We start from the raw sequence: 12,440 nt of genomic DNA on the forward strand, positions 1-12,440 counted from the left end.
TGAGTATATCCCACTTATGAATTCTCTTCTTTATATAAACATAGAGATGCTTCCTAACAAAAAGACAAGATCTTATATTTTCTATATCACACACCACAAAAAAAAGACAAAGAAAAAGACACAATCTTGACCACCACTGGGGTTTATAGGATACACATATCTAAGGGACTATAGTATTCCCAAAGAGAGCCAGCTAGCTTGGCAGGATAACAGTGGGTTCACCATGTAGGACAATGTCAGACCTAGAAAAGAAGAAGAGACTTGAGGTGAGAGAGAAGTGGTGGTTTCTGATACACAGTGATGGCTGGTCCCCCATTTTGTCCTGACCTGGCTACTATGGCAGTATAGTAGAAAGAGGCCATACTGTGGATTTAAAGAGGTTGTCCCTCAATACTATAGGTTTAAATAAGGCAACAATGAAAAAAAAAAATCGTCCTCGCAGCAGAAGCATTGCAGTTTTACCAGCATCCGCCATGGCTTATCTCCCAATCTGGGGACATCCAAGCCATGGTGGTAAAGAAGCTGGAAGAGGTCACTCTGCAGAAAAGCTGAGATCTAGAGGTCAGATTTGGTGGCTCATGCTTGTAACCCCAGTGTTTTTGGAGGCTGAAGAGGGAGGATTGCTTGAGGCCAGGAGTTTGAGACCAGCCTAGGCAACATAGCAAGTCCCATCTCTACAAAACATTTAAAAATTAGCCAGACATGATGTCATGCCTCTGTAGTCCTAGCTACTCAGCAGGCTGAGGCAGGAGAACTGTTTGAGCCCAGGAGTTTGTGGCTGTAGTGAGCCATGATCACATCACTGCACTCCAGCCTGGACAAAAGAGCAAGACCCAGTCTCTTAAAAAAAAGAAAAGAAGTCTAGAGCTAGAAGTCCTCAGCTTAGCAGATCAAAGTGAACATTACAATGTAACTGCTATAGTACTTTGGGGATCAGCTACAGGACCCTCGATCCCTTTCTAACAGGACATAATACTGAAGTTCTTCTTGTTTCAAAACAATAGCAATGGGGGCCTCTAATCTTGAAACCCACGAGTTTCACCTTCAGCAATAGCAGAAACAATGAATTTTCACTTCCAGCAGCCACAGCAAAGGAAATGACAAAAGAGACCACGTCCCACACTCTTAAAACTATCAGAGCATGGGTTGTTGAATCTCACTTTGTTGTCCTCCTTTCCAATGCACACTTCCTACTTCCCACTTCTTTAATCCTACTGCTAAGACCTCCAGGGCAATATTGAGCAACGAATGTCAGAGACAGTGAGCATAATTACCTCATTCTTGACACTAATGGAAATGATTCTAATGTTTCACCATTAAGCATGATTTTCTCTGCAGGTTTCTGGTAGATATTTTTCAAGTTATAAAAGTTCCTTTAAATGCTTATACTAGAAAAGAAAAAGGTATAAAGTAATAAGTGCCTACCTTAAGAAACTTGAAAAACAGGAAAAAATTAAGCTCAAAGTAATTAGAAGAAAGGAAACAATCAAAATAAGGGCAGAAATGAGTGAAATATAAAATAGAGAAAATGAACAATGTCAAAGATTAGTTCTTTGAAAACAGAAATAAAATTGATAAACATCTAGAAAACCCAATTAAGAAAAAAGAGAGAAAAAAATAAACTACCAATGCCAAAAGTGGGACAGCCGGGCAGATCTTCCAGATGTTCTGAGGATAATATGGAAATAGCTTGACCGACTTACATCAATAAATTGAAAACTTCGACCAAGAGTGGCCCTTTTTCTGTAAAGGGCCAGAGAGTAAATATTTTTGGCTTTGTAGGCCATGCAGTCTCTGTCACAGCCACTCCACTCTGCCATCATGATGTTAAAATAGCCACAGACAATAGACACTGGGCCAGATTTGGCCGAGGTCTGTAATTTGCCACATGCTGAATTACATAGAATGGGCAAATATCTTGAAAAATATAAAATTCCAAAACGGACACAAAAGCGGCAGCCCAAAACACTATACAGCTGCATATGTATAAAAGAAATCGATTTATAATAAAAAATGTTCTACAAAGAAAACTTCAGGCCTGATGCATCACAAGTGATGTCTATCATAAACTCTCACAAAATAGATATAAATGGATCACTTTCCAACTCTTTCTAAGGAGTATACCCTGATTTCAAAACCTGGCAAAGATATCCTAGGAAAAGAAAATTACAGACAAATGTCCCCTTTGACTGTTACATTGTCCCTAGGAGTATAATAGAGAACTGATTGGCTGTTTCTTAAATGGTTAAACATACACAGTTTCTTTGTGATCCAGCAATTTCACTTTTAGGTTTTTACCCAGGAGAAATGCAAATATATGTTCACAAAAAGACTTTATCTAATAATGTTTAAAGCAGCCTTAGAAATAATAGCATCAAACTGGAAACCCAAATGTCAAGTAACAGAATGGATAGATTATGATACATGTATTCAATGTAATATTAGTAAGCAACAAAAAAAGAACAGCAAATACATGCAACAACAGGGATGAATCTCAAAAACATGTTCACTGAAAAATGTGAAGGGTCTGAAATTTTATCCTACTTGCAGACTAACGAGTCACAGATGCTGGTAGAAGACCTAAGACTCCTGGGTTAGAGATAAAGGGCAGTTTATTACTCACAGCAGTAGCACAAGCAATATTAGAACATTACCATTTGCACTATCTCTGAGCACAAATTTTCAAAGGATATTCAAAGAGGGTTAGCAAATGCAGTCAGTTGTGTTACAAGAGAAACATTCTGGATACAGGGAGCCCAAATCGTTTATAAAAAACAGCATGCCTGACATTTGGTCCAGAAAGAGGTATTATTTTTTATTATACTAAATAATAAGTCAACATGCCCTTTGCTCTGGAGAGAGATACTATCTCTATTTTCAAGAATGTTCACAATAAAAGTATCCTTGAAAAATAGAAAAAAAAATCTTTGAAAACATAATCTGGAACAAAGAGCAGTCATTACCTCTGTTCACAAGATGTACAGAAATGAAAGACCCGTAAGAACTGTCTCCCAAGGTTAAGTAAAAAAAAATCCACACACACAAAAAAGATATGCTAACTTAGGATCTTTGCCAAAAGAATTCTCTTTTATATTTTATCATTGTGTGGTTTTTGTATCAAGTATATTAGAACTTTACAGAAAGAGAAAATCCTTACATTTCTGTTTAGATTCCAGAACAATTGATGTAACATGGTGTTTATCTTTCCCATGATAAAATCATTGAAACAGGGTCCTATTTAGGAAGGAGTGCCCATCTTTGACTATCATAATTACCATTTCAATTATTTCCATAGTTAATGGTCTACTTGAGTTTTCTAAATTATTTTGTATCAATTCTAGAAAAAGTATTCATAGAGAATCATTCCTTTACATTTTTGACTTATTAGCAAAAAAAAAAAAAAAATCACATACTTTTACAGTCATTTTCAAATCTATTACTTACAGGGACTAGGTTTTTTCCTTATCCCTTTATTGTATGTTTTTTTATTTCTTCTCCAAACTGCAAAAATTTGTATTATTGGTCTTTTCAAAGAACCAACTCTGGTGTTAATGGATCATATTGAAATAAAATGGCAACATATGGGTGACAAATCTTTTTCTCTTACCTCCATATCTCACTGTGGGGACCTTCAGTTACTTTAGGATTTGGTCTTGTTCTTTCTCTAAAGCAGAGGTGGTAAACTACAGGCCATCAACCAAATTTGGCCCACCACCCGTTTTTATAAACACAGTTTTATTAGAATCCACCTATTCATTTACAAATTACCAACAGCTTCTTTTCAATCACCACAAGATAGATGTGCATGCAGAAGAGACTATGTGGCTTACAAAGACAAAAATAATTACTACCTGATTCTTCCCCGAAAAAGTAGGCCAACTCCTGCTCTTCAGTCAAGACATATTCATGACAGAAGCCCTCTATAAATGGCTCACTTTGCTTGCAAAGCATTTCTCAGGGCTTTGTACGAGGGACAAACACCCTCACTAACAGCCTCTAAGGATATATAGGAAGAGAAGAGGCTCCAGTTGTCCCTTTCTTCTAGATTTAATCCTTGTCACTAATCATAAACTCCACATTTTTTGTATTTAAGATGAGTTCATAATTTATCTGAAAATTTGCTGGGTGAAAATAGGCTTACCATTGCAATAGCTTCCTCTTTTTATAGTTTTGGGCTGATTTTCTCTGTTCTTAGTTAGCTATCAATTCAGTTTCGTATATTCCTGGCATTCCTCAAATCATCTGTTCCTGTATTTCTAGGAACAATAAGATTTTTTTCATATACTTTATCTGTCATTCAATGTAATCTTTGATGAGAGGGGAGGTAGAGCGTATGTGCCTACTCATGATCCTGTGCGGTACTGCTAGACTATAAAGCATAGGCTATCAGATCACATTGTTATATAAAGTCAAAAAAATGCTTGTGTCCAATATACACTTGGTAGCTCCAGGCTTGGCAGGCTTCTCTATTCATGTAATAGGGTTGAAACAAGTTAAGAATGCTACCAATATTGTATCTAAATTTTTAAAAAGAATTTCTTAGTTAGCAACTAAAAGGGAGGCCAAAAATTGGCTTTAAGCAGCCAAATGAGGGTCTCTTTCTTATACGAATACTGGCATTTCTGAGTCTTTGTTGGGAGGGGGAGGATAGTTTATGAGTAAAGTTTTATATTATTTATCATGAGCTTTTATCAAAAGTCTCTGGGTAATGTCCCTGCACACTACAAATTTAACTTTTTATGTTTAAAACACTTCTCTCTTTTGATGATTTCCGCACAGCTCAATAATAAAAGAGGAGTGGAGAAACTTTCTTACCATATCCCAAGCCTCCAAAACAAAACACTTTCACCAAGGATCCTTCAAATCCAAGAAATTAATCACACTTTCCACTTTTTCAAAGACTCTGACAAGACAGTGATACACATTCAAAATGCAGTATTTTTGCCTTTAATCCAAATACTAACATGCAATCACCACAGATCCAGGGAAAAATAGAGTTTAAAATTATGATCTTGATTTATTTATGTCACTACAATTTGGGAGAACCAAGGAAAGGAATTACTTACAATCATCAATTATACACAACTCTGATACCAGTTTTAAAATTAAGCTATTTTAAATGACTAAAGCTCATATAAAAAACTGCTCACAGTATTACCAAGAATAATTTTAATTAAAAGCACACTCCAGCAGATGGTTACATCCATTTTGAAAAGAAGAAAACTAAAAAGGTTTCAACTTAGATGCAAACATTTCTCATGACCCAAACCACAGCTTTAGTAGAATTCAAATGTTAGCTTCTCTAATATACTTTAGTGCCAGTCAGAAAACTGAAACACTGTAGTAAAGGCATCTGTCTGGTCTGTCAAACATTTCAATTCATGCAGAAGTGTTTTATAAAATTACACAAACACTTTCTTCACAAACCATCCCCTTTCTTTACTTCACATCCAACATGAGAAAAGAAGCGCTATATAACTCTTGAACAAAGTAGAAAACTTTTAAAAGACTGTAAGAGAAGAATACTAAGTTCCATTAATTAGTTGAATAAGGATATGAACAACTTTTTAAGAATAGGAAGAAAAAAAAGAACCACCCCATGTTGCTGACAGGGGAAGGAGTGGACACTCCTTATACACTATTGGGAAGGTAAACTTGGCACTATCTTGCAAAGGCTTTGATCTATCAATTTTACATCTGAAAATTTATCTGAAGAAATAAAAAAAATACATGCAACATGTCTATACGAAGCTGTTCATGACAGTATTGATAGCCAAAAATGAAAAAGCAACCCAACTAGCCAGTATTACCAACAATAATGATCATAATAGGTGTGTTTGCAACATATTGATTAAATGAACATGGACAATTTCTTTATTAATATAGAGAAACATTAAATAAAACAGAACATACCTAAATATAAAGTATATAGCCAAACATGAGAAAGGTGGAAAGGGATAAGAGACAGACAGAAAAGGGAGAGGGAAATAGTGGAATGCAAAAGAGGGAGTGAGAGGGAGGGAGGGGAAGGAGGGGGGAGAGAGAGACAGAGAGAGAGAGAAAGAGGAAGAGGAAGAGGAAGAGAGAGAGGAGAATGATACCTTCCTGACAACAGGAATGAGCCTCAAAGCAGAGAGGTATAACGAAGTGGATAAGCAAATGCTATGGCAGCTGAAAGAATTTGGACAGAGAGCCAAACATCTGGAGCTGAGGTTTAAATTGCCACATGGGAACAGAGATGTTCCCATTTCAGTTGTGCCTCTCATACTCCCTTGAGCAAGGCAGAAAGTTGGAACTGAAATGTTGAACACAAAGCTGAGATACTGAAAGTGTTACAATTCTAGGAAAACTCTCCCCATCAGCTCAAGGAGCAACATGAAAGCTGGAAATATCTTAAGGCTTTGGACAGGAAAAAAATCCCTTAAAACAAATCAAAATCTCACATTTATACCATGTGAAGCTGTGGCACCCAAATTTTAACCCTACCAACATGATCAGAAAATCCTAAACTTAGTAACTGCAAAATTAATCTACAACTGGACAGATGCAGTGGCTCATGCCTATAATCCCAGCACTTCGAAAGGCGTGGGTGGGAAGATCGCTTCAGGCCAGGAGTTCAAAACCAGCCTGGTCAACATAGTTAGACCACCTCTCTACAAGAACCAAGCAAAAATTAGTTGAGTGTGGTAGTATGCACCTGTGGTCCTAGCTACTCTGAAATATGAGATTGGAGATTTCCTTGAGCCCAGGAGTTTGAGGCTGCAGTGAGCCATGATCAATCCACTAAACTCCAGCCTGGGAGAAAGAACAAGGCTGTCTTAATCATAATCATAATCATCATCCACAACTTACAAGGCCTCTAGAGACCTGGAAGAAATGGCGTCGGGGCGGGTTGGGGGGCGCAGGGGGCGGAATACACTGTAGGAACATTTGCTCAACTTAGGGAAGAAACAATCTTTAAAAATAAACATTAAAAAACAAACCAAATTTAATAGTAGATCCAGCCGCAGAACTAGAGCTAGAACAATGTAACTAAAACTATTAAATATCTCTTTAAAATAATTAATAAGATTAAAGAATAGAAACCACAGTGAAAAGATAGGTCATCATAAAACTGATTTTTAAAGAAGCCAAAGGAAAACTCTGAGAAAATGAGATATAGCTGAAATTAAACTGATGAATTGGGTATATAAATTTAAATGTTTAAAAAGGGAATCCCTGTACACTGTTGATGGAAATGTTAGTACAGTCATTATGAAAAATAGAACGTTTCCTCAATAAATTAAAAATAGTATTACCATATGATCCAGCAACCTGACTAATGGAGATATATACCAGATAACTGAAATCAATATGTTGAAGAGATATCTGTATTCCTTTGTTCACTGCAGCATTATTCAGGATAGCCAAGTTATGGAATCAACCTAAGTGCCCATTAATGGATGAATAAAGAAAATGTGGTATATATACACAATGAAATACTATTTGGCCTTTAAAAAAAAAAAAGAAAATCCTGTCATTTGTGACCAGGAGGACATTATGTCAACTGAAATTGAAATAGCAGGCATAGAAAAAAAAATAGTGCGTGATCTCTCTTCTATGTGGAATATCAAAATGTCAAACTTCATAAATATATCTTTTTTAAAAGAAGATATACAACAACGAACAGACATACAAAAAATGCTCAACATCATTAAATATCAGGGAAATGCAAATTAAAACCACAGTGAGATATTATAAAAGTCAGATGGGCTATTAAAAAGACCACCACCACCACCACCACCACAGATGTTGGTGAGGGTGCAGAAAAAAGAGGACTCTCATACACTCCTGGTGAGAATATAAATTAGTACTTCTATGGAAAATGGTATGGAGATTTGTCAAAAGAACTAATAATAGAACTACCATTTGATCCAGCAATCCCACTACTAAGTATCTACTGAAAGGAAAATGAGTCATTGCATCAAAAAGGTATCTGCACTCCTATGTTTACTGCAACACTATTCACCATAACAAAGTTGTGGAATCAACCCTAAGTGGCCATGGATGGATAAATGGAAAAAGAAAATGTGATATCCATACACAATGGACTACTACTACTCCATCACAAAAATGAATAAAATTAAGTCTTTTGTAGCAACATGGATGGAAATAGAGGTCATTATCTTAAGTGAAACAAGTGAGACACATACAAATATCACATGTTCTCACTTACAAGTGGGAGCTAAATGATGTATACACATGGATATTGAGTGTGGTATATAGACAATGGAGACGGAATCATTAGGGGGTGTTAAGGGTGAATGATAAGAAATTAATGGACACAGAATACATTGCTCAGGCGACGGATACTCTAAAAGCCCTAAATTCACCATTACAAAATCAAAGCAAGTAGCAAATACAGTTATGTATTTGCATAACTGTACCTCATACAGTTATGCAAATAAAAATTTTTAAAAATTTAAATGAAAAAGTCAAACTTATATAAACAGCAAAATGGTGGTTACCAGAGGCTGAGGGGTGGGGTGTTTTGGGGAGATATTGATCAAAGAATACAAAATTTTAGTTGAGTGGAGTAAGTTCAAGGGGTCTACTGTACATCATGGTGACCTCAGTTAGTAACAATATAACATATTTTTGAAAAGTGCTAATAAAGTAGCTTTCAAACATTTTTACCACAAAAAAGTATGTGAGGTAATGCATACCTTCATTTAGCCATTCCATGATGTACATATATATCAAAACATCATGTTGTATCCATAAACACACACTGTATTTACTTTTCAATTAAAATTTAAATTTAAAAAAAAGAAAAGTTTAGGGGTAATGGTATCTGCAACTTCCTTTGAAATAATTCATAGATATAAAATGAATCGATGGATGATTATAGGTTTTGATAAACAACAAGTGAAGAAAATAAAGCAAGATATTAATTGTAGAATCTAAGTGGTAGGCATACATGTTACAAAATTCAGCTTTTCTGTGTATTTGAAAATTTTTATTATAAATTACTGATAAAAACCTAGTAAATGAGTTGTGTATCACATTGGACACCAATGTCATTATTGTCATAGCATTAACAACAGCAGTAATAGCCAGACCTTATATAGCACTTAAACTGAAATACTATTTTAAAATAGCATTTAAACTATTTTTTGGTTAAAAATTGTATTTTAACTATTTTATACTATTTTAACTAATAGCATATTTATGGGTACAGCATGATGTTTTGATACATGTATACACCATGGAATGGCTAAATCAAGGAATTTAACATATACATTACCTCGCATACTTTTTTTGTGGTAAGAATGTTTAAATACTATTTAAAATACTATCTGAAAATAGCATTTTCCATATACTAACTAATTAATCCTTCTAATGAGCCTATGATGCAAGTACTGCCACTGTCCATGTTTTGAAGATGATGAAACTAAGGCATTGAGTAGTTAAATAGCTTGTCCATATCACACAGCTAATAAATAGGTAGAAACTGAGATTTCAGCCTACTTAATCTAGCCCTGGATTCTTTTTCCTTCTTAGTCATATACTACAAGGAAAAGAGTTTTATCAGAACCACAAAAACAAAGAAATCTTAAAATTATCCCAAAACAAGACAAATAGCTTATAATGGAAAAAGAATTGAAATGACATAAGATTTCACAATAACAATAATAAAAGCTATAAGATAAATGGAAAAATATTTTTCAGGTATTCAAAGAAAATAATTCTCAACTTAGAATTCTATACCAACTAAATTATTAAAAAAAAAAAAAAAAAAAAAAAGTCAAAATAAAGTAAGGGACCAGAAAATTTCCTCTAACAATTCATCACTGCACAAACTGCTAAAATATATTCTACAGAAAGAAGGAAATTGAATTCACAAATAAGGAATCAGCTGAAAAATAAGTTAAAAATGAGAAAAGCCATTTTTTATTTTTCAACTGATTTCTTATTTGTGAATTAGTAAACACGTAAATATGTTGGTAAATCTAAGTAAGATCGACATTATACCACTGCCACCATAATTAATGGATAATTTAAAAAAATAAGCTTTAAATGACTGCATGTAAAAAGGGGATTGGAAACCAGAATAAATAATCCTAAGATTCCTGAGGAGAGAGGTAAGATCTATTAACAGTTAACTGGAATCTAACTGCCTGAGTAGAGGAACATCACTGCTAGAACCACAGAACCTAGAACAGTGCCTGATAAGCTAGACAATCAGAGTAAACTGAAAGAAAATAGAAGAAAGAAAATAAATTCTGGTATATTCATAGAAAGAAATAATATTCAGTCACTTTTAGACAAGATCGAGCACGTTCAGGGTTGTATGGCTGTAGACTATTCAGTCACTTTTAGTGTGAATACGATGTATGTTTATAACAAGGAAAAATGTAGAGAATATATTGAGTGAAAATATAAAGTAATCAAATGTGTGGAATATAAAAGAATTCTTAAATGTATATTTATATACAGATACATAACTATGTAAATCACCACACATATATAAATAGCTACATAGTTATACATGTTTATACCTATAAATAAGGATGTTTATACATTCATAAAGATAGACAGTAAATAGAGGAAAAGCTTTTGATGTTCGCATGCCAAAATGTTAATAATTTTTCTCCTGAAAATGAATTTATAGGTACTGTTTAAAGGTTATGTCCCTTCTTTTCCTTTTCTGTGACTATATTTTCTTTATCATCTTTAACAGTAAACAATAATAAAGAAACCATAAAATAAAGCTGATATAAATAAGAAATATTCATAAAACATCATTTAATCTTATAAGTAATAAAATAGTCTAGCAATAAAAAAGTGACACGTTGTAGATAAGGGAGAGTTAAGAGGAAAAAAAAGTGAAATAAGTAGAAATATGCTTGTAGCAAGATTTGAGTAGTGATTGGTAATAGCTGAAATTTAAAAGACAATATTATTTTAACTGAGTATTTTTAAATGCCCTTACTTAAATGCATAATGAAAACGGTCATAACAGAAGCATAAATATCAATAAATTAACCAACTAGAAGGCCATTTATAAGAAAGGCATAACAGAATTATTTGCGTTTAATTATCTCAGTTATTTATGTCCATGAAAAAAATGTAACGACTCAGCTTCAGCATCCAAGTGGCAGCTACTAGAATTGCAAAGATGGCACCCTAGGAAGAAACCAGCCACTTCTTTAAATCGCATCCTGTAACTTCAAGCCTACTAAATAGAAACAATTACCTTATCTTCCTAAGAGTATAAAATCTAAAATTTTTCTCCAAAAGTAAGTGGTACAAAAACTTCTTTAGTAGCCTAAATTGGGTGGTCTCTATCCAAGACTGAAAGAGTAAAATTAAAAGGAATAACCCACACGCGAATCTTCAAATGTGTTTAAGAATACAAGGATCACTTGCTATCTATTTTATTCTTAAGATATTGAAGTAAAAGTATTGCTAAGGCAGAAAAAGGGCAATGAGGAGCATTGGGAAGCATTCTAACTCACTATCAGGAAGAGGGTGCAATCCTACCAAGTTAACTTATAAAGTATGCAACATTAGGAATGTCACTTCATATTTCTGGATTCAGATTTTATCCACTGAAAACCAGAAGAAGTAATACTTATTTCCTTTTCAAGCCTAATACACTCTGAATCTGTAAGTCCAAAAAGATACTGTATCTTTGAACTGTTATATAGCTCACAGCACATACTAAGATGAAAGACTTAAGGAAAGGTCACAGGGTAACTGGCATCAATAAAACAGAATTCAAAATAGATTATTTTCCAAGTTCTCATCTGTAATTTATAATTAACAGAAAACCAAAGCCCATGAAAATATTTGTTTTTGCTGAGCCACCCTCCACCATTTTGAATAATGCAAATCATGCACATATTTTCTAATAAATACATGATCAGCCTAGTTGGAGAGTCTTACATAGAAGAAAATAAATATGTACAATATCTAGGATAGTCCTATACTAGAGCCTTACAAGATAATAGACATGTGGACTTTTAAAAAAACCTATACAGAAAATTAGAAGGATACCACAAAGGTAAAAAATGATTTAACAACTGATTGCCAAAATCTTCCCAGCATAGTAATTTGCACACAGAAGACACTCTACAAATGAATGACTAAAAAAATGAATGAAGCAAGCTTACGTCTTGAAGTTCCTTTATGTCTCAAAGTCACAAATCTATAAAATACCTGTTTTTTATGGAAATCCTTTAGGGCTGTTTCGTAGCCTTCTTCCAGTCTACTGAAGGCTATTCCGACATCTGTGGTCCACCATATTTGTGAGCTGGTTAGCGCAACTTGAGCCGGGAAATCAAAAATCCACAGTTCCCTAGGTTTTTCCTCATAGGCCACTATGGCTTCAGTGATAGAAAGACGCACTGTTTCTTGCATAGTCTGTTCAAGCTGCAGAAGCCATGTTTCCACCT

At 34.4% G+C, this 12,440-nt stretch overlaps 1 protein-coding gene across 1 annotated transcript in view; it reads right to left on the reverse strand.

The window, feature by feature from the left end:
- The window catches only part of DNAH11 (dynein axonemal heavy chain 11), a 406,504-nt gene that overhangs the window by 231,841 nt on the left and 162,223 nt on the right, over positions 1-12,440 (reverse strand). The window contains exon 30 of the mRNA XM_032287021.1: positions 12,205-12,438. Coding sequence (XP_032142912.1) covers positions 12,205-12,438 — 234 coding nt within the window. The remainder of the gene's footprint in view (positions 1-12,204; positions 12,439-12,440) is intronic.

The sequence above is a fragment of the Sapajus apella genome, unplaced genomic scaffold, assembly GCF_009761245.1.
Source record: "Sapajus apella isolate SASKATOON/1434 unplaced genomic scaffold, GSC_monkey_1.0 scaffold19, whole genome shotgun sequence".
NCBI lineage: Eukaryota > Metazoa > Chordata > Mammalia > Primates > Cebidae > Sapajus > Sapajus apella.